This window comes from Mustela erminea, chromosome 6 (assembly GCF_009829155.1).
Source record: "Mustela erminea isolate mMusErm1 chromosome 6, mMusErm1.Pri, whole genome shotgun sequence".
Taxonomy (NCBI): Eukaryota; Metazoa; Chordata; class Mammalia; order Carnivora; family Mustelidae; genus Mustela; species Mustela erminea.
Genome location: NC_045619.1, coordinates 63,053,642 through 63,077,703, shown reverse-complemented (window position 1 = coordinate 63,077,703; position 24,062 = coordinate 63,053,642). Strand labels below are relative to the sequence as shown.

Below are 24,062 nucleotides of genomic sequence, written 5' to 3'. Positions count from 1 at the left end.
CAAGTAATGGGTTTGACTCATACTGAGCTTGCTATTTAAATCTCCCAGGTCTTTTTCACATAAATTTCTATTCAGATTTCTCCAAATGAATTGGTATAGCCAACTCAGCTTAGGAGTATTTATTTAATTCTATTATATTTCATCTTGTATTCAACCTACTTTCAGCTCTGACCACTTCTTCAGGATGTTGTTGAATACTTATTCTGTCATTCATTCAGCAAACTTGTATTTGAGTGCCTACCAGTCTTTAAGTATTTACTAGACACCAAAGATACAAAGGTAAATAATATATGAATCCTATATTTGAATTATTCACAGTATAGTGAGGGAGGAGGTTATAGGCATCCAAGCACATACATAATGTGCATTATGATAAGAGCTACAATAGAAACAGTACACAGCAGGTAGGTAATGAGTGAGTAGTCAAGGCTGCTTGGGGAGGAGAGGGACAAGGAAGGTTCCACAATAGAAATGATGATAGAGTTGATAGTAGAAATAGAGTATACATTTATCAGGTGCATAAGGGGAAGAAAAACTTTACAAGTGGGATACCATCCTGTAAAAGGCTCTTGAGACATGAAATGACATGGTGAATTAAGAAACTGTAAGTAAACAGAACTGAGGAGACTATGCTGAGTGAAATAAGTCAAGCAGAGAGAGTCATTTATCATATGGTTTCACTGACTTGTGGAGCATAAGGAATAACACAGAGGACATTGGGAGAGGGAGAGAAGTGAGTTGGGGGAAATAAGAGGGGGAGACAAACCATGAGAGACTGTGAACACTGAGAAACACACTAAGGGTTTTGGAGGGGAGGGGGGTGAGGGGTTGGGTGAGCCCAGTGGTGGGTATTAAGGAGGGCACGTATTGCATGGAGCACTGGGTGTGGTGCATAAACAATGAATCTTGGAAAACTGAAAAAAAAAAAAAAGAAGAAGAAGAAGCTGTAAGTAGTACATTATGTCCAGGGATAAGCAGCAGGAGATGATCCTGAGTTAAAGATGAAACATTTTTTTGTCATCTAAAAAAGTAGAGATTTTTGTTTATGGGAAATCACTAAAACATTTTAAGAAGTGAAATCACATGCTAGTTATGCATTTTATTAATTCATTTGACAGATATTTACTAAGCTCCAAATTAATGGTTGTGGCAAGTGGAGGGAGTGTAGGTATGGACAAGACTAGAGGCAACTAAGGAATGCTGGCAATTGTCTCAGGAATGTGTACATTTGAGAGATTTCAGCATATGAGTGATAGGGAAAGCTATGGGAATAAGTGAGGTTTCTTCGGGAGAGCACATATAGCACAAAGAGTAGAAGGTATAAAACAAATCCCGAAGGGGCTGGCCAAAGAGAAGACTGAAAAAAGAGTCTAGAAGGTAGGTGGACATTTAGGTATACACGGAGGTAGGGAATTTCAGGAAGAAAAGAGTGATTAGTGGGTTCAAATCATTCAGAGACAACAGGTTAGTTGAGGACTGAGAAGTATCTGTTGAACATGGAAACTAAGAAGTTGTATTTGACCTTTCATGGAGTAGCTTCAGGAGAAGACAGACAGGAGGGAGATAAAGGGTGAATGGTAGGTTAGAGTCTAGGCAATAAACCTACAATATTCTTCCAAATAGCCTGGTGTTAGCTGGAGTAGCAACTATCAGGGGTTAAGGAAAAAAAAATATTTTTTTAAAGACAGAAAATATCTTAGATATACTTATAGTGGGGAGAGAGGCAGTAAAGGGTGTGAGGTTGGAAATAGAGGAGAGAGTATTTACTGAAAAATCATAATCTCAAATGGGAAGAATGGATTCAAAAAGCACGAGTGGAGGGATTTTATTGTAATGGAAAAGGGACACCTATCCTTCAAAGGCAGGAGGGGAATTAGAGAGGAAGAGATGGAGGTAAGTTTGATGACGACTGTTGCAGAGATCATTTGCTGGTCATGAAAAGCTCCTGACTGGGTTGAAGACTGAGAAATAAAAAAGATTGTTAATAATTTTGAAGGGTCTGTACAAGTGCAATATAAATTGAGGGGTTGGTTCAAGAATGGGAATGTGGCACGTGGAGGGGTGAGGATTTTAGTGATTTGAGTATGCTAGCTAGAGCATAGACTGAACAGTCTCCCAGGATGGAATTGTCATCAGGAAGCGTCTTTAGGTGGAATCAAGGAAAAAGTCTATGGCATAGGGTTGGAAACCACCATTCAAGATGACCTAAATCTATTCATCACTAATTTGTTGGTGTTGAAGCAGTGCGTAATCTACCTAACTATAGTATTATCTAGTATATAAGACTTCTTTGCCAAATCGTCTACTGAAATCTAAGTCTGTTTCTTTCTAATTTAATAAAACTACCAGAATTTTTACTTTTCCATGTTTTTAGTGAGACCATACTAGCTTTTGGTGATCACAATGGTTCTATTTGTTAAGTTGTCCTTATTTTTTTTTGTATGGATCCCATCAACCTGACTGTCCTTTGAAACTATATCAGTATACAGGAAATGTAATTCAATGCATGGAAATTTATTGTATTCATACTCTTTTCTTATAGCAAATACCTGGTCAGTTTAGAAACATTTTTATAATGGTTATAGTTACTTTAATATAATATATGTAAATATATTATAACATATAACGTGGTTTTAAATAAATAAACTGGGAGTGAGCAGCAATCTAATGTTGCATGACTTACCTATTATTTTAGAGAGAGCCTGAACAAATTTGCTATAGAAATAATGTCTTTGTGTAATGCCATGTTCCTTTTTTTCTTATCGTATATGTCTTCTTTGTACTACAGGTATCATTGTTGTGCTGAAGATCTATTTAAAATTATTAGTTATATCTTATTTAGAATGGCTGTCTCTGTGTATATACAAGATGTGCCTATAAAATAATGAGGCTACAACTACCTACAAAATTCAGTCCCACTTTGAGTTTTCAAAGAGATAACATGGCATGGAAGACCAGAAGAATGGACCACATTAAAAGTTTCTTGCATATTTAAGAGTTACTTATCTTGGAAACAATCAGTCTTATGGTAGAAGATATTTTGTCAACAGGTGGCAAATATAAACATACATGATCAAAAATAAACTTTTCCTGTGTTTTCTCACACTTTTTTCTCTGTAGATGTTTCTTCTGGCAATAACATGTGCATTTGTATCCAAAACACTCTCTGGATCTTATATGAATTCCATGCTCACACAAATAGAGAGACAATTCAACATCCCTACATCTCTAGTCGGATTTATTAACGGGAGCTTTGAGATTGGTAATGAATTATTTTTGCATTACTTCTTTTTATCTTTTATTTTATCTATAAAGCTACTTTGAATTTTATTCTCCTTACTTGCAATTTTAGGACATCTAATCTGAGTAACATGTTTTCCAAAAGGAATGAATAGCCTTGCTAACTTTGGAATATTCTTAGAAACAGTTAGTTTAAGTATTATCCCCCAAATAATAATCAAATATTGCCACATATCTCACCATTGGAATTTTTACTCTAATAGTTATTGGTTATCTAGTATGAGTAGCAGGGTACTTAGAATTTTTGTATCTAATCTATCATTTGATAAATTTTAAAAGTCCCATCTTCCTATTTAGAAGATACACATCATGGAAAACAAAGGAATCTGTTTTCTAGAGGAAAACATGAATATTTTTCTTCTGCTGTTCTGGGAAGTTAACAATTCTTTCTAAGTGCAGAAGGAAAAAGAAACTGTTTTTCTATCTCCCTGAATTTATTTCAGAAACAGACTCTAGGAAAGAATAGAATCTATTCTTACTATCTGCTTTTTGTGGAGGACTGGGAAGATGTGAAGACACAGGAAGAATGAGGAAGAGAAAGACTTCTCCTATAAACAAAGCTGCGTAGAACTATGAACGCCTTTCTTTCACAGTTTTAGAGTAGCTTCTACCTCCTCCAAGGTGCAAGTTATCTTTAATATACTTAATCAATATCTGAAAGAAAAATTAGGTTTGAGGAGAGGGAAAATGGAAACAGGTGATGTTTGATCTTGTTTGTCTCCTAGTGTTCAACCACCCCCCCCCCCCAGACACAACTCTGCACCACTCATGTGCTGGATCCTGGGGATGGAGAAAAGATATAACTCTTTATACCGTCCAGCTTGGACCCAGCTCACAATCCAAGGGATGGCATTGATGTAAAATAATAATTTTAATTGAATGCAGTAAGTTTGGTAGTATAGGTAGATGCAAAGTCCTATAAGAACACACATCAGGGACACAGCCTTACTTGGGGAAGATGTTGAAGGATAAGTAAAAAGTTTTCTAGGTGAAGAAACAAGGATGTATGTGAAGGGAATTTCAATAGAAGAAGCTTAAGGGCGAGGTAGCATAGTAATTTGTATGGGGAGTAACATTCAGCCCAATATTATTGACTCACAAAGCTTATGTGGAATTTATTAAGATAGGAGTCTGGAGAAATGGGCAGGGGTGAGAAATGGACTCTGGTTAGCCTTGTATGCTTGCTATGGAATTTACATAAAATAAAAATTATAAAAGTAAAAAAAAACTTTGAGTAAAGTCATCAAAATATTAAAATGACTGTCATATAGTAATATTTGTGCTTACTAATATACTAAATATAATATCTACACTAATTTTTTAAGTAATAAGTAGGGTTGATATTTTGAGGTATCTGCAACAACTATAATATCGTAAGCAAATATCTGTAACTTCTATTGGTGACAATCTGTGACAAAATCTTAAGTACTGTTAATGCTACATAGTTTATACCTACTCTCACTATCAAAGAAAATGCTAATATTAATTTTAATTAAAACTTAGTGAAAATAAAAGACACAGCTTTTTTTCCTCACTCAAGTTCATGGAACCCCTGATTTCTATTCATGGACTCCTTGGAGGTTTGTTTATACACCACAGGTTAAAAGCAGCTATTTAAAACAAAGGTCAGGGGCGCCTGGGTGGCTCAGTGGGTTGAGCCTCTACCTTTGGCTCAGGTCATGATCTCAGGGTGCTGGGATCGAGTACTGCATCGGGCTCTCTGCTCAACAGGGAGCCTGCTTCCCCCCTCTCTCTCTGCATGCCTCTCTGCCTACTTGTGATCTCTTTCTCTCTCTGTCAAATAAATAAATAAAATGTAAACAAACAAACAAAAAGGTCAGATTTGCTTTTAATCAAAGCCATGCTTGTGGCTATGTTAGAGATACGTTTAAAGTTGACCAGTCAACCAGAGAGGATCCTAACAGGCTAACACAAAAGCACAAGAGAGAGCTGTCTGGGTCTGAGTCAGGATCGTATTATAGATATACAGAGAAGAGGGTGACCTACAAAATACTGAGGAGTTAGGTTCCTGAGAACTTAGTGGAAGATTAGATGTGGCAGATGAGAAAAGCAGGAATCCCCAGATTTACATTTGGGCAGTGGAGTGGATAGTGGTACTGGGACAGAGAATAGAAGAAGGGGTCGAGATTGTGCTGGTGGCTATGGGGATGATGATGATTTCTGTTTAGGCAAACTATTTATGGTATTAGCAGTGAGCTCTTTGAGTAAGGTTGTCTGCATGGCAGTTATATGAGCTAGAAGCATTGGAGGAACTGTTTGGGCTGGAGCTACTGATTACTGAGTAAGCCAGTAGTTGTTAAAAGTAAAGAACAGATGAGGCTATTTAGGGAGATGGTAGAGAGAGATAAATACCAGGGATAAAAACTGGATCCCTGAGGTGCACCAATATATAAGGAACAAGTGGAAGCAAGGAGCCCACCAAAGTGTTAAGAGAAGGAATAATCAGAGAATTAAGAGGGGAAATTAGGAGAGAATATTATGATAGATACCAAGGGAGTAGACGTTTCCAAAAGAAAAAATTGTCAGCAGTCTCAAAAGCATAAGACATATCCAGTTAGACAAGGATAGAAAACTATACCCTGGGTTTTATGGTATGATAATTATGATGTTGGCCAGGGCACTTTTACCTGAACAGTAGATAGAGAAGGTAGAAGGCAGGAAGGGAGCAATGACTTTGGGAAAGAAGGGGAGGGGAAGAAGTGGAATCTGTGACTACAGGTGACTGTCGGTTTGGAGAGAAATTAGAGAATATCTGTAATTAAAACACAGCAGAGAAAGAGAGACTTAAATTGTATGAGAGAGATTTTAATTCTTGGAGTAGGTTGCTGGAGAGAATGGGAGTGCCCAGATAGGGTGTTGGACTTTGGATGGTTGGATGGGCACCACAACCTCCGAAACTGAAGGAAGGTGGTAAGGCCGTAAGGTGGGAAACATGACTGCCCCAAATTTCTTGACAAAGTGGGAAGTATTGACTATGGAAAGTGAGTGGCAATAGGTGGCTTGAGAAGAATGATGAAAATCTGAAATAACGGCTGAAGGGAAGAGGAAAGACAATTTACAAATGCCAATAAAGCGGCATTAGTTTGCTTACCTTTCCTCAGTAATTTTTATAGACCATGTTCTCCATACCCTTCATAAAATCTTATCTATCCATTTCTATTCCCTCTCATGTGATTATTTTACCAACTGAAAGAGGCAGCTTGAAAAGCTCACCCTTATGTGGAGAGGAGGCTCTTCCTCTCTTCTTGTTTCCAAAATGGATATGGATTTCCAATGGTGGATTTCTAGAGATAATACCTTCAACATGGATGGCTTTGATGATGGGGATTTTAGAAACCTAGGGTGGTCACTGTGGTAGCACTTGGTGGGGCACTGTTCATATCAAACAATGTAGGTGCTGACACCTCTTCTTCTTACAAGGCAGACTAGAGAGAAACAGATATGGGAAGAAAAGTCTTCAAAATATGCACTACTACTTGGAAAATTATTAAAAACTTAAGGGAGAGTTTTTAAAATTTTTATAGTTCTCAAGCTCATCATAGAAGTTTTCCTATGCAGAGTAAGATCAGGGAAAATATTGATTATTAAATTTTAAATGTATCATATGAGAACTTCCTCATGTGTTTTGTTCTTACAACCTTTTATGCCATTCTTATCAAGGGCCTGCCCATTAGAATGGGGTCTCCACAATTAGTTTCTTTATCCTTAAACTTCATCCTAAGACATGGATAAATTTATTATTGAATTGACTTCTCAAAGCAAGACTTACTTCTAAGACCCAGTTGGAGAAGTGAGGACCTACTATTTTTTTTGTTTACTTCTAAGGGTAGAAGTAATTTTACCCTTAGAAGTAAAATTAAAGATCTCTGGGTTGGTTATATTGATCAATGTTTAGTTATATTTAAAGCACGAGTTAAAACATATATCTATCTGAATTTGACTTTGGCTTCTCTTTTCAAGCATGGAGCAGACATGGAGAGAAAGGCCAGAGGTGACATATAGTCTAACACCTACTTTGCATCCTATTTTTCTAAGCTACATAATCACACACACAGTCTTTAACATCTCTTAGAACCATTGCTCAGTCCCTTCCAATGGCTTCTCTTCTGCCCTCTTTAAAGATTTTATTTATTTATTTGAGAGAGAGAGATCCCAAGTAGGCAGAGAGGTAGGCAGAGAGAGAGGAAGGAAAGCAGACTCCCTGCTGAGCAGAGAGCCCGATGCGGGACTCGATCCCAGGACCCTGAGATCATGATCTGAGCCGAAGGCAGCGGCTTAACCCACTGAGCCACCCAGGTGCCCTGCCCTCTTGAAATATTCATGTTCCACAGAGATCTGTTTACATATTTGTTGAGATTGTGAAACAGAGTCATTCTTCAAAGCAGGAGTTGTGTCTTATTATTCATTTATTGCTTCATACATTGCTAGCACCAGTCCTGGTACTCAAAATAGTTTTTATACAATAAATGCCAGATAGTAAATGACTGGATGAAGCTAAACTATTGATCATACTTATTAAGATATTCATTTTTATCTTAATTTTTTCCTAGGAAATCTTTTGTTGATTATATTTGTGAGTTATTTTGGAACCAAATTACATAGACCTATACTGATTGGTGTTGGATGTGTGGTTATGGGCCTAGGGTGTTTCTTACAATCTCTACCTCATTTCCTCATGGACCGGTAAGTATACCAGTTTCTGGTGACTTTTTATGTTCAACTTTTGGCTATATGGAATGAAACTTGAAATTTCCTTTCTAGGAACAATACTTCCTAAAAGCACAGAGCACAGCAATGGGAGCTGAAAGATGCAGATTTCGTTCCACAAGTCAGTTGGGCTCTAGGCTGCCCTGCTTCACTTACATAGTCACATTTTGTCCATCTATGAAACAGAGATTTGGGACTTTATGGAGTGGAGTCTGATGAAAAGAGTCTTAGGACCTGGTAAAATGTCTTTAGACACTTCTAATACAATGAGGTTCTGTTTACTTGTATGTAGGTTACTAAAAGACCAGTCTGAAGGATGATTTTTATTTTAATTTTTACCAAAGTAATATGTGCATCAACTTGTAAAATTAGATTTGTTTTGAAAAAAGAATTGTCCCCTATCCCTTCAACATTGTTCATATTACTGCTTTCCATGAGTAGCTACTTGTAAATCTTTTAGTACTTTCTTCTGCTATTTGTCTCCATGGTTCTAAGTAAATGTTCATCCTTTTAGTTGTTAATACTTTTGTGTTCTGTAACATATATTGATTTTCTGCTATAAAATTATATTCACTATTTCCATGTGTATGACTATGTAAGTATCTTTCATTGCTGAACCATGTTGTTATTCCTTTTTTATATCATCTTTATTTTCCTTGGATTTAATAATTGTTCTCTTTTTACTGAGTCATTTTCTTTCTTTCTTTCTTTCTTTTTTTCTTTCTTTCTTTCTAATCTCTCACTAATCATCAGCAAAGTCTCCACTGATAGGGCAAAATCTCAAAATGCTCATACATATCACGGAGTCTCATTTTTGTTTTAGAGATAGTTCTATGTCACCATCAATTCTTTGTCTGCAGTCTGAATGGGAATCTCCCCAGGCTTGGTGCATGGCTCCTTCCTTGAAATCTTCCCTCACTGTTATCCTTGGAATTTGTTTGCTTCTATTCTCCATTTAGTTAACTTATATCTTGGCTATCATATCTTCTGCTTTACTTTTTACTCTTACTCCTTTTTGTGGAAAACATAATCTAATAGGTTTCTGGAAAAATATGTAAAGGAAGTAGAAATTTTAAGACCGTGGACATCTGAAAATATTCTATTCTTCTCTCATATTTGATTGATAGCCTGGCTGATATAAAATTCTAGATTAGAAATATCTTCCTGGGACGCCTGGGTGGCTCAGTTGGTTAAGCGGCTGCCTTCGGCTCAGGTCATGATCCCAGCCTTCTGGGATCGAGTCCCACATCGGGCTTCTTGCTCGGAAGGGAGCCTGCTTCTCCCTCTGCCTCTGCCTGTCATTCTGTCTGCCTGTGCTCGCTCTCTCCCCCTCTCTCTCTCTGATAAATAAATAAAATCTTTAAAAAAAAAAAAAAAAAAAAAAAGAAATATCTTCCTAAGGATTTTGGAGACATCATTCCAGTGTTTTCTAGTTTCCAGTGTTACTATTGAGACTCTTATGCCATTCTAATCCCTGTGACCAGTTTCTTTTCTCTGGGAGCTACTGGGGTTTTCTTTTAAGCTCTGGAGTCTGTATTCATCATAACTATCTTGGTATAAATGCTTTTCTTCCATTGTGCTAGGTGACTTCAATCTGGACAACTTACATGTATTATTTCTTTGATGATGTACCTCCTCCCCATTTTCTCTTTCTAGGACTTCTACTATTTGAATTCTGTACATACTGGATTAAGTTTATATATTTCTCATCTTTTTTCTCCAGTTTTCTATATCCTCATCTTTTTATAACTTTTTGGGAGACATTTTTATCTTCCAAAGCTCTGAATGAATTTCTAACTTTTGCTAGCACAGTTTAAATTTTCAACAACTCTTTTGATCCTTGAATGTATCTTTTTATGGAACATTTTGTTCTTCTTTCAAGAATGCAATGTCCTTTTGTAAATTTTCTTTGTCTAAATTTTATTCATCTCACTTCATTATCTCTGTTTTCTGTGAGTGTACAGTTTTTATTTGTTTCTGTCTCTATCTTTACTGTTACAGGTTTTCCCCATATATCTGGTGGTTCTCGGTTATCGAGTCACATTTAAGAAAGAGGAATAACAACAAGCAACTAACTGGAAGTTCTGTGTATGTGTATAAGGCTTAATTAATGGAGGACTTCTTTGTAGGGTGATTGTATAGGGACTAGCTATTTTTTAGGTGACTTAGAACTGCCCCTAAACAGTGAGTTTTCTTAGGTGGTGATTCTCCAATTTGTTTTCTGGGAGGTTGGAGCTTGGCTACCAGAACATGGGGGTGGGAATCTCGATTTTCAGTATGTAGATTTTTTTAACCTAATATCTGCAGTTTTTAGTATGGCTTCCCTAGCCTCAGTACCTATTTAGCCTCTAGAGACAAAGGGCATAATCAGTGTCGATGGCAGAGGATGTCTATAAAGGCTTAACTGCTCCTTATACACACTTTAAAGCAATCCTCTTTTGGGACCATGCATACTCTCACATTAGAAGTATCTTGTTTCTTGCCTGAAGCTGTTCAGGTTTGTATGGCGTGTGTTTAGTTGCTCTCCTATAGCCACTTACTCAGGGTTATGTTTCTCATATCCACAATTTCAGTGATCATTCACTTATCTGCTTTTTTTATTTTCAAAATCCTATTAAACTCTCTCTTCTTGTTAAATCCTCCCTTCTCTTTATCCACATAGTATTATGTTTTTTTCCTTTCCTATTTTAAAATCCATTACTACCAATTTGGAAATATTTGGGGGGAATGAATGGACATGGAATGAGTTACAGGGTTTTAAGAAGTAATTTAAATGAAAAAGATACTCCAACTTTCAGTTATTTCTGAAGGGATCAGAGGTTTCAAGGAGAAACAAGTAATATTCAGTTATTATTTTAATTTCTTTCTATACTCTGTCAAAGGTTAGTTTTTTTGTTTTTTGTTTTTTGTTTTTTGTTTTCCGTCTGAAGCTCCCATGTTTCATGGGATCATGGGCTTGGAGACAGAGCCTTTGTCCACAATTCAAAGCCAAATTCTATGGGTATCTCTGGGCAGTTATTCTAAGGGGAAGGTATTTTAACCCTTTTTATTATGTTCTGTAACACAATGATTAGGACTTTTGGTGACATCCAAGCATAACACTCTTTAGCTTATTTGAAACTCAGAAAGGCAAGTTTTCTTTGGCTTTCTCTTCTCTAATAGAAATATAGAAACCAACCCAGTGCAATTACTAACAAAGAGACCTGGACATATTTTCCTCCATTGTTGCAGCATGTAATTTTCTTTCTGGAAAAAGGCATGTGGATCTTGTGGTAATTCGCCTAAGATAATAGTCACAGATTATTAACACTTTTGTTCTAATGAGAAATGAAAAAGTCATTACATTGTGCTGCCACAGTGTTTGAGATTCTCCTAAGGTTTCTCATTATGATGGGTACATGTTTTGTTTCTCTGAGGACACTAATGAACACATGAAGGGATTATTGTTTGGATTCTCAGAAATGGGAGACCTGTTTTGTTGTGTTGTTTTTTTTTCCCCCACAAGCCTTTAATTATATTTTGTTGAGTCTATTCTTTTTGTTGGTTTCTGTTCCTTCTCCCACAGTAATTATTTCCAGGAAATGATCACCTAAAAACCACTGAAGATTAATGTCAGATGATTTAAAAGGTAGCTCATTCACATACAGATAATTGAAAGCTAGCTGTCATGGGATTGTACCTTGACAGTGAGTGGCAAATTCTTTTTGATTATATTAATTTATGATGATTAGGTGGCAAAATGAAAAGAAATCTTTCCTGGATTTAGATGTTGTGTCTTAAGTGAAGCAGGAGTTAATCTGCACAATGCTCACATTGTCTTCATTGGCTCCTTAACATCACCATGTTTTCCCTGTGTTCATACAGATATGAATATGAATCTACAGTTTCAGTTTCAGGCAATTTGTCCTCAAACAGTTTCTTGTGTATGGAAAATGGAACCCAGATTTTCAGACCAACAGAAGATCCATCAGGTTGTCTACTTCATTGTACTGCTTTCTGTTCAGTGAATTTGTAACTGAACACTTTCTGCTGAGGGGCTTTGAATGTTATTACGTTTGGTTAAGTGAGTAAGGTAAATGAACAAAAGAAAAAAAATTTTTTTTCAGAGATTTTGGAGGAGATCATGGAGGGAAATAGAAATGGCCCATAATTTAAATGTTATTCCTCTCATATTTGAATATACATAATCAGAATGTCTTATCTATTCTTTGAAATGGTTAGTTAAAAATAAGTCAAAGACATCCATCCAAGGACCACTTAGAGTTTATTCCACAGAGAAAAACATCTTAGAAAGAGGATTTATGCTGATGATTTGTAAATGAGTAACAGAAACAAAAAGATTTGTGTTATAACACAGGTCTTCTATAGCAGAGAAAGCAGGCAAGTATACTGTGACTCGGATTTACTCTATTCTCTTTCTGCTAAACTAGGACCTTGTCTTTCTGCTCTACTTCTTCCTTTTTACCAGAGATACTAATTCATATTCTGACACAATAGTCGCGCTTCTGGCTTCCTGCAGTCCCAGACACCAACATCCAGCTTCTGCTCCTTCATATGTGAAGGGACCTATATAATCATCTGGCGATGCTTAGTCTGGAACTAACCCACTGATTTACCTCAGACCAGAACTTCTCTTCCTCTGATGGGGACATTTTTATGCTGGATTCATATCAGTAGGAGTTACATTCATCCCCACGGCTGGGAATTTCACTGCTGGCATGGAATCAGAGGAAACTAAACAGTTTCAAGGAGTATAAGAATAGCTGTCTCAGAAACTCTACGCCAAAGCAACTCCCTGGGGAAACAAACAAACAAACAAAAAGCCCTGTGACATCAATGGTGGCCTATATTCTTTTCTTGAACTGACTTTTTCCAAAGGCTGACCTAGGTCCTATTTCCTATTTTTTTTTTTTAATCTGCATTGTAGTAGATAAATCAAAACCTTCCCAGTCTAGAGAATTTCCAGAAAAGTACATTAATTCTTTGACCACCTGACATGCTAAATTTTGTCCTGGAGTAGGCCTAGAATGTGCCCATGATCTCTAGACACTGTGCTCACCATGGCGGGGGGGGGGAACATGAATACCCAGAAATGGGCATTATGATTTTCTGGACTGGGAATAACTGAGAGATAAACCTCACAAGATATTTATAGCCCAACTGAGTTCAGGAGCCTCATATCTGTGGGTACCTGGGCAGATTATAAAAGACAAAAATAAATTGTCATTCACTTTTCTGAAAACATGACCCTAAAGAGTGTCCTCCTGGCTTGATAGCCATATAGGCTTAGAACAGAATTGGCTGTTTTCAGACAACTGCCTATCTTCCTCCCTTTCATTCCTTTTGGCCTACTCTTTGTTACTCTACTGAGCAGCGCTGCTTCAAGGATTGGGTTTGGTTTCTCTGTTAAAAATTATTTGATGGTTACAGTATACAGTAGGTTCTATAGATAAAATGTGATTACGGGGGGCGCCTGGGTGGCTCAGTGGGTTAAAGCCTCTGCCTTCGGCTCAGGTCATGGTCCCAGGGTCCTGGGATCCAGCCCCGCATCGGGCTCTCTGCTCAGCAGGGAGCCTGCTTCCTCCTCTCTCTCTCTCTGCCTGCCTTTCTGCCTACTTGTGACCTCTGTCTGTCAAATAAATAAAATCTTTAAAAAAATGTGATTACGGACTGGTTAAATATTTTTAGTTTCTATAAAGTAATTAGAGCTGTAGAGAATTCAAACTTCAGAGAGATTCTTATTGAAATCTCAGAGTATCAATTCTAGAAAGAGATATTTGTGTTTGTTTTTTTCTCTTCCTTAAGTTAGTATAGAAGGGGTGTAGCTCTCACAGCAGCCAGCTGGGTTCAGTAGGTGCTGATAGACTGTCTCTCTGGAGGGAAAAAATTTCTGGCTTTTAGTGTTTGTCAATTTGTGTGTATAAATACTGCCATCAAACTACCAATGTGTTGCTATTAAATACTAAATTGAAAAGAGATGTGTATACCACTCATCTATTCCAACACAGTAGGAACTGGCTCCAACATGCCACTTACATTTGGCCATACCTAAGTACCCTGTCAGAAAATGCAAATAGGATGGTCCAATAATGCATAGCTGACATAGTAGTATAAATCATTGACAAGATGCCTGTCACATAAGAATTGAAATGTTGGGGCACCTGGGTGGCTCAGTGGGTTAAAGCCTCTGCATTAGGCTCAGCTCATGATCTCAGGGTCCTGGAATCGAGCCCTACATCGGGCTCTCTGCTCCACGGGCAGTTTGCTTCCTCCTCTCTCTCTGCCTGCCTCTCTGCCTACTTGTGATCTCTGTCTGTCAAGTAAATAAATAAAATCTTAAAAAAAAAAAAAAGAATTGAAATATTGACCAAAAATCTAGAATTAAGTATTACTGATACTTTACTACCAAAACACTAATACAATATCTTTTTTTTTCTTTTAATACAGACTGTGTGAAAGAAGTGAAATCATTAATGTGGGTGTATGTACTAGTAGGAAATATCGTACGTGGAATTGGTGAAACTCCCATCATGCCTTTGGGTATTTCCTACATAGAAGATTTTGCCAAATCTGAAAACTCTCCTTTATATATTGGTGAGTTTGAAAATCTGCCTTAACCTCTTCTCAGGAAAGGAAGTTCCTTACAGGTGGATGTCAGTTACTCAGACTCAGTGATTTCCAGAATGATGAGAAGAGTACCTTGGTACAGCTGGTCATCAATAAAAGTTTACCAAATCGAGCTAACTCCAAATAAGCCTCTTTTCTAACTCTGCTTTTTGCTATTAAAAATACCACTCATCTAGTACCCCTGGAGTTCTCTTTGATTCATCCATTTCCTTGACACCATTCTATACCAAGTCTGTTAAGTGACTTACCAATGTTTTCTTTAAAATGTCTCTTACAGGGACACCTGGGTGGCTCAGTTGGTTAAGCAGCTGTCTTCGGCTCAGGTCATGATCCCAGCGTCCTGGGATCGAGTCCCACATCGGGCTCCTTGCTCAGCAGGAAGCCTGCTTCTCCCTCTGCCTCTGCCTGCCATTCTGTCTGCCTGTGCTCGCTCTCTCCCTCTCTCTCTCTGACAAATAAATAAAATCTTTAGAAAAAAAAAATGTCTCTTACATTCAAAATCTTTCTCACTATTTTCATTACATCTATTTTTGTTTGGGTCTTCATTACTTCATCTATAGATTATTATAACATCTTCATTGGTCATGTTATCACTAGCATATTCTTTCAATTTCTAATAAACACTCTTGCAGTATATTTTTTCTCAAATGTTTTAATCATGTCTTCCTTACCATGTCAATAAAACATACTAGCTCTTTCTTTACTAAATCTAATCTCTCCAATTACTACTCAATCTGTTTGGTTTCTTCACAATCTCTCCATGCTAGTCAGGCTTTTTCAGATTCTTCACAAATATCTGGTTCATACTTTTGGTTATGTTTCGTGAAATTTCCTTTTCTAAAATCAATCAATGTCACCTCCCACAATAACCAAAATAAGATCTACCTTCTTATGTAGTCTACTAATCTCCTAAATGTTCTTAATTTATTATGAATAGCTATTTGTATTCTTTAGTTGTTCCATCTGTTGTTATTTACAAAAGTGTAACTTTTAGTTTGGACATATTTTGCTATTAATGTAGACATATATTTTAAGAATCAGAAATGTCAAAGAGGGTGAAAGAAAATTGGAGCAGAGTTATACATAATTGAGATAGATCAAAATATTTAGAGGATCTTACCCCAAGTAGTCTTTGGCTCTTTTTGATCATTCATTGATTTTTCAATAAGCTTTTTTGATGTTTTTCTTTTCTGTCCTTTCAAATCACTTATTTATTTATCTTGAAAAAATACAAATATTTATCTTGAAAGAATACAAATGCTTGCCTGCAATAAATTAACAAACCCTTTGTTATAATCTGTGTTTCTTTATTCAATAAATACTAGGGTGTATAATATATGGAAATAATAGTAATAATCTCTATATGTACTAAGATGAATAAGACATAGTCCATATAAATTTTAGTATATAAATAACTACATAATTATAAATCAACCAAATCTGATAAATACCTGTGTGTAATTAAATTAGAGAAAAAATCAGACTTAAAAAATGAAATAAATAAAATGTGCACATGCATATAATTAAATAACTATAAATCAATAAGCTACACAATGGGAGAAAATAGTTCCATGTATGACTTTGAAGTTTAGGAGAGAACAGAAAAGTAGAAATGAATGTTGAGAGTCACTTACATAGAGGAAACAAATGAAATTAAGAGAGAAATGAGTGGGGCACCTGGGCAGCTCAGTTGGTTAAGCGACTGCCTTCAGCTCAGGTCATGATCTGGAGTCCTGGGATAGAGTCCCACATTGGGCTCCCTGCTTAGCAGGGAGTCTGCTTCTCCCTCTGACCCTCTCCCCTCTCATGCTCTGTCTCTCTCAATTAAATAGATAAAATTTTAAAAAAGAGAGAGAGAAATGAGTTAATGAGAAATTCTACATTAAAACACAAAGGAACACTTTTAGTTACTGAGAAGAATGAGAAGAAAAAAAATCAAAGGAGTAGTAACAAGGGAAAAAGTAAACAATAAATGCATAGTTTAGTGAAAGTATTAGGAGGAAATGTCAAAAGAGGAGCTAGTCTGCAGTGTCAAATAACATAAAGAGTTAGGAGAATGGAGACCAGAAAAGGACACCAAATAAGTGGCAAAAAGGATACTGGTGCTACCTGCAAGTATTTTGGAAGGATTTGAGCAGATTCAGGAAGTGGTGAGGCTGTAAATGCAGAGCAGTGAAATGAAAGCAAGCAGGGTAGAGATGTGAGATATTGTAATCAGTGAACAGGGAAGACCAAACCAGCACACACACACACAAAACCATGTCTAGTTGAGCAAGACCTCAGAGAAGATAGAAGGGGTTGAGGTCAAGAAGTCAAGTTTGGGGGGGAGGGGCGTAGCCTATGGAACCATGGAAAAAGAGGAAGACATATTTTGAAGGAAGGAGCAGCACATTGAAGAAGGTTATGTCTGTGTTCTCCGCAATGGGGATGGCTCAGCCTTCATTCTGAATCGCAGGTAGGCCATGAGCTCACCGATGATGAAATTCCAGATGAGTAAGAAGTCGTGAGGGCAGAGGGGACTGATGAGAATAGAAGGCAAGAATGTGGAGGATAGGAAAGGAGATCATGATCAAAGAAGAGAAGTATCAGTATCAGTGAGAGCATAGCCAGAAGAAGAGGTTTCAAGTCAGAAATGTGGGAGTGAAGGTTTTCTGAAGAACATGTCATGAGAAAATTACTGTAACGTGGTGTTGGTCTGGAATTCCTCCAAAACTGTGCCTACAGAAAGCAACAAAAGAATCTCACTCTGTGTTGTGGTTTTGTCAACAGCATGATCCCAGCCAATGCTGCTACAGCAGATTTTACCTACGATTTATCACACAAAAGAATTTGGAGGACTAGAGAATGTGGCTTTAAATATTGAGGTTCTTTTTCTCCACATTAACAGAAACAAACTTTTTACTTATACGTACACCAAGCTTAATTTTCTTACAAATTGGAAGTTTAAGGCAAACATATCTGAGGCACAAACAATGCATCTTCAAACTCTTTATGGAATTAGGACTCTTTATGTGGATATATAACTATACTATAACTTTATATTTTCATTTATTTTTAGGGTTTGTAGAAACAGGAGCTATCATTGGTCCTTTGATTGGACTTTTGTTAGCATCATTCTGTGCAAATGTTTATGTTGACACTGGATCTGTGAACACAGGTAATTCAATAAAATTTATTTATAGTGTCTAGAATACACAAATCACCTCCAGTTATGTTATCACAGGTCATTCTTGCTTTAGTAGGTTCATGTGTGCCAACTGGAGTAAAGGAGTTTAAATAATTTTTCAAATATTTCAAACCAGGGGGCAGGAAAACAAATTAAAATGTTGACCTTCTGGCTGAAAATCCAGTGCTCTTTCTATTGTGCCACAACTATGTTTCCTTTTCTCAAGAGATATAAAGACAACATAGGTCTGAATTTCTTTTAATCAAATTATTATTTATATGTAATTAGAGCTTATAGTTATTTAATAAGTATCTGTTTATAAAGTCCCTACAGGAGAGGACAGAGAACGAAAATAATTTATTGCTAGGCAATATTGTAATACCACCTATCATCAGACAAATTTCATGATTGTCTAAGTTGTTTACAAATTCTATACTTGGATAAAACCTGAAAACTGTAATATTAATAATTTTCTATAGCTCATGCAAGAATTTGTGACAAGCTAATAAAAATGTGTATATTTCTTTACAGATGATCTGACCATAACTCCCACTGATACTCGTTGGGTTGGTGCATGGTGGTTTGGCTTTTTGATTTGTGCAGGAGTGAATGTGCTTACTGCCATTCCTTTTTTCTTTCTGCCCAAAACGCTTCCAAAGGAAGGACTAAAGAATAATGCAGACATCATTAAAAATGAGAAAGAAGAGAAACAAAGCGAAAAAGTCAAGAAGGAAAAGGATGGAATCACTAAAGGCAAATATAAAAATTCTAAATACCATATAATTTACTTTTTGTTTTTTTTTTTAGAGATGTGTCTATATTTCACTTTAACACTGTATCACGCTAGGGTGCATTAAGATAATTTGTCATTAATAGTCAGTAGTCAATAATGTCTAACAAGTCTGAGTCTTCCTGTGCTACTCCTTGGAAATAAGTGATATAATTTGGAAGCCAAATTATCTGTTATCAACATATATACAAAATCTTATGTTAATTCAGGCACTAAATAAATAAACTCTCATTTGCCTTTAAAAAAATCCTTTTTTATAGAGAACATAGGTCTAATTAAAAAGAATACAAATGGAGAACAAAAGGAGGAAAAATATACACTATTGCAAATAAATGTATAGTTCTGAAACAATAACAACAAAAAATGTTAGATTAACTATGAGCTTCCTGCACATTAAGGCAGAAAAAGAAAAGAGAGGTCACAGAACTCTCTATACTTGATAGAAAGAAGAAGAATAATTCTCAAAGAGAAAGTGTTCTCCGAGTGACACACTGTAAAAAAAGAAAAACTTATCATATGATGTATAATGCAAGCACTATGGAACAACATAGTTTTTCAGCAAATACAAGTGCATATTTTATAGAACAGTTTTTTTTCCCCTTTTGGATACATCTTCAATAAAATCTCAAAGAATAATTTACAGAAAGTGTTTCTATGGGAAACTAAGCTAAAGTAATCTAAGTATTTAATGTTCAAGAACACTGATTCTCAAACTGGTCCATATATTGGAATTACCTGGGAAATTTTTAAAAAATACTGATGCCCAGAAATATTGTAGCACTTCCAGGAGGTCCGATTTAATTTGTATGAGGTATGGCCTGGGCCTTGGAACACTCAAAGATTGTTCATTTAGAAGGTGAAGAGAGATTCAGTCTCCTTATCTGTAAAATGGGTTAATAACAGTACTTATTATTACAGAGTTGTTGTGTGAGAGTAAAAGGAGCCCTGGCACATATTACTATTATTACTGCTACTAGTATTAGTGTTATTACTGTTGATGATGCTACTTCTACCATCACCCATAAATTATAATACCAGTTTACACAGAATTTTTTATTAACAATTACACATTCACTTAAACTGTTATTAAACATAATACTTCTCAGATCATTTGAAGCCAATTCAGAACCTTTCAAAATTCTCAAAGTGGTCATGATTATACTCACAATTCCTTCTGAAAGGTTGATATGGACTAATAGAAGATTTTAACATAGAATATTGTTTTTGATCTGCAAGATCAGTTTTCACAACTAGGGAACAGCTGAACTTAGTATGCGACATATAGAAAAGAGATTTGAACTACTGAGACTTATCTACTAGAACAGAGATGTCAACAAACATGGACAACTTAAAAATCTCCAAAGTGCTCTGAGCACTTCTCACCTGCCATGTATTTTATTCATAAATAGGAATTCTACAGCTACAATAGGTTTCTTTGCATTAAGCTATGCACCCTTCTCTCTCTGAATTTATTTATGGATCCTTTGGATTCCAGCCAATTTATTGGGCAAAAAATATACAGTAAGTAAGGAAATCAAGACAAAGAATGTGAAGATAGGAAAAGTGAAAAGTAATTATAGGTGAGACTTTACCCCCAGAATGGTGGTAGGATGAATTTGGAACATTTCCAAGAAATGGGTCACAAGTTTGGCCCTGAGCTGTGTCAGTCCATACTGACAGCAGCAAGTTTGGGTTATATCATTTACATAATCCTAAATAAGTACCAAATGAATCAAGATCTCAGAGAGTAGAACCTGGGAGTTTATATTTTAAAAGATCCCTAGGTGGTTTCATTGTGTGTCCAGTATGAACTACTGGCAGGACCAAACTGTCATTCTGTGGAAGTAGGAAAATACCGGCACTTGAGAAAATTATATACCATAAATTCCCACATATTTTAAATGGTCAGGAGCAATAATATCAATATTTGAGTGTGAACTTTATCAGGTTGATCTCCTTCTAAGCTTTAAAAAAACAGAACAAACATCTTTCATTTTAGGCAATCTCTAGAAAAGAGAGGATATTAGTAGAAGGAAAAAAAGAAGAAGAAAAAAGAAACTGGTATGAACATAGACAATATTTGGATTATGTTATAGTTTTTCCTTAAGACACAATAGTGACTTAGTGATGGTAAAACAGTTGTGTTCTGCTCCCTGCACAGTCAGCTGCATTACTGACTTGCAGAGGGTAACAAAGTGATATAACTTTAGCTTTCAGGAGGTAACAAAATAAAGCAAAGCAAAACAAAAACAAGTATGTGCACCATAAATGAAAAACTTAATTTGAGAGGGGAGGTTGGTGTTTTAGAAAAAGTCATTTTCAAAATGCAAAGTCAAGCTAGTTTAACACTATTGTCATTCTTTCATTTCAGATTTTTTACCATTCATGAAAAGTCTTTTATGCAACCCAATTTATATGCTTTTCATACTAATTAGCATTGTACAGTTCAATGCATTTGTTAATATGTTCACCTTCATGCCTAAATATCTGGAACAGCAATATGGAAAATCATCTTCAGATGCAATCTTTCTAATTGGTATGTTTATTCTTCTCTCCATCAGTAGCTCTTCCCTCTCCCCCTTTTTTTTTTAACCATGAAAGGGTAAACAGTGTGACTATGATGGGTCTAGCAAACTCCTAAACTGATATATGTGGAGATGTTTCTGTCTCTGGCGCATTTCCCCCTTCCATTCTCCAGGGAAATCAACAAGGAAGGGAAGGAAAGAAGCCAGGAAATCCTGGCTTTCTTTTCTGGTCTTTCTCCAGTCAGAATACAAATTCAAAATATTTTTGGAAATCCTGGGGAATGTACGGATTAGAGATAATTTTCAGAGAAGCAAACCATTAACATAAAAAGGAAAACAATGTTAATTCGTTAGGAATCTGAGTTTTCCTCTTTTAACTCCAGGTTATGAATTCCTGAGTTCCCTGGGCCCTCTGGTGGTTTGAGGCGTCTTTACAGCCCAAGCATTCTGTTTCTCCCAAGACCACACATTACCTCCAGTGTCTCTCTCCCACGTTGGCTTTCCCGTGAGAGCTTTTTACTGTTTTGAAAAATGAATTTCCCAGACTGCCTGCAGCCTTATCACCTAGAGTGCTTGTTAAAAGTTCAGATACCTGGTGCCCACCTCAAACATACTAAATTAGACAATCTGGTGTGGTATCCTGGAATGAATTTTTAACCAGTCTCCCAAGAAAATGTTGATGGGATTCACTTACCCTGGCATTGTAATGATGCAACCGAGCACTGTCTTTTCCTTTTTCTTGATGTTTCCCCCTTTTTCTAGGGAGAGAGACATGAAATGTAAACGTACTTGACAATCACAGGCTCAGCAATCTTCCAAAGTATCTTGAACTAAGTCAAATTCTCAACATCTAGAGTGGGTATAAACAACCGCAAAATTATATTAATCATAAACTAATGACCAACTTTGACTTGTCACTCCTACCTGAACCATTAGAAGGAAATGTAGAATATGACCCCTGCATACAAGAAATTTACAACCTACTATAATCAATTAAAGGAAGAATAGTGATAACAGTCTTCAAAATACTTTGACATTGTGGGGCATTTAAAAATCTCTCTGTACGTAATTTTATCTCCACTTAGTTAATATATCCTAACAGATGTGAGATAATATTTAGTTAATATAATGTGTTTGGATTCAGTTATGTTGGATGTGAGCCCATTGTGGAAACATATAAAGGTGATTGAGACTTTATAGGTAATTCTTAATTTTACCCGCTTATGAAAGTATAAAGTATATGGATCATATATCTTAATACAACCTAAGGCTTGATATATATATATGATATATTAACTAAATGGAGAATAAAATTCAATCAGCTTTCTTCACTGTGAGTTGGATCTAAATGATTTCTTATGTAAGGCATATTAGATAAGTGTTATATTTGTTCTTTTGCTAAGTCTCTTTGTAAATAACATTTTATTTACATTTATAGGTATTTATAACTTACCTCCAATATGCATTGGATATATAGCTGGTGGTTTAATTATGAAGAAGTTCAAGATTACTGTCAAACAAGCTGCCCACATAGGATGTTGGTTATCTTTAATTGAGTATCTTCTCCATTTTTTGTGTTTTCTCATGATTTGTGATAATTCTTCAGTTGCTGGCATAACCACCACTTATAAAGGGTATGTTGTTTTCTAATAAATACATTTCTAATGTTCATCTAACATTCATAATGTTCATTCATTTCTAATGAATATAGTTAATAATGTATTTTATTCAATGATTACCCATGACCAGATCATTAGCTAATTAGAATTCACAACAATAATCCATGGTCTTTATCTTTTCTCCATCTGTCAATTATAAGCCTAGTCCTCCAGGTTCTAGGCTTATTAAAGAGGTTGGGAACATATCATAGGGTTAGTGAGTTTATGACCACACGTGTGTGTGTATGATACTAATAGATATTAAAGTGGATATCAAATAAACTACCAACAGTCTTAGGTTGTATTAAGATATATGATCCATATACTTTATACTTTCATAAGCGGGTAAAATTAAGAATTACCTATAAAGTCTCAATCACCTTTATATGTTTCCACAATGGGCTCACATCCAGCATAACTGAATCCGAACACATGATATATTAATTCATATGTAAATTCACACATTTCATTTGTCTAATTATGTCTCTATCATTGAATAGTTTTGGATATGTATTTGAGGGTTAGCTGAATTTATAGGAGGGTTATGCAGAGTAATGTTTTCTGTTGACTTTTGATAATACATCCTAACAGATGTGAGATGATATCTCATTGTGGCTTTGATTTTTATTTCTCTAATGACTGGTGATATTGAGTATCCTTTCATTTCCTTATTGGCCATCTGTATGTCTTCTATGGAAAATTCTCTGTTTAGTTCCTCTGCCCATTTTAATACTTGGTCTTAGTCAAAAGGCTTTAAAATGATCCTCTGACCATTTTAAAATCAGCTTGTTTGCTTTTTTGGTATTGGATTTTATTAGATTTTAGTTTTGGGTATTGAGTTTTATTAGTTTTTAAAATATATTTTGGATATTAATTGCTTAACACCTATATGATTTGCAAATATTTACCCCCATTTCATATGGTGTCTTTTCATTTTGTTTATGATCTCCCTTGCTGTCTGGAAGCTTTTTAGTTGATGTGGTTCCACTTATTTTTGCTTTTGTTACTTGTGCTTTTTTGTGTCAATCCAAAAAATCATTGCCAAGATTGATGTTAAAGAGTTCACCCACTACATTTTCTTCTAGGAATTTTATGGCTCCAGGTCTTAAATTTAAGTCTTTAATCCATTTAAGTTTATTTTTTGTGTATTGGGTAAGATAGTGGTCTAGTTTCACTCTTTTTATGTGCCTGTCCAGTTTTCCAACATCATTTATGAAGAGAGTATCCTTTCCCCCACAGTAAATTCTTAGCTCTCTTGTTGTAAATTA

General features: G+C 35.9%; 1 protein-coding gene across 2 annotated transcripts in view; it reads left to right on the top strand.

Annotated features, from left to right (window-relative positions):
* The window catches only part of SLCO1A2 (solute carrier organic anion transporter family member 1A2), a 44,253-nt gene that overhangs the window by 2,510 nt on the left and 17,681 nt on the right, over window positions 1-24,062 (top strand). For both annotated transcript variants that reach the window (XM_032347494.1, XM_032347493.1), the window contains exons 3-10: window positions 3,121-3,262; window positions 7,872-8,004; window positions 11,893-11,999; window positions 14,476-14,622; window positions 17,714-17,812; window positions 18,353-18,574; window positions 20,983-21,147; window positions 22,575-22,770. In XM_032347494.1, the coding sequence (XP_032203385.1) occupies window positions 3,121-3,262; window positions 7,872-8,004; window positions 11,893-11,999; window positions 14,476-14,622; window positions 17,714-17,812; window positions 18,353-18,574; window positions 20,983-21,147; window positions 22,575-22,770 (1,211 nt within the window). The remainder of the gene's footprint in view (window positions 1-3,120; window positions 3,263-7,871; window positions 8,005-11,892; window positions 12,000-14,475; window positions 14,623-17,713; window positions 17,813-18,352; window positions 18,575-20,982; window positions 21,148-22,574; window positions 22,771-24,062) is intronic.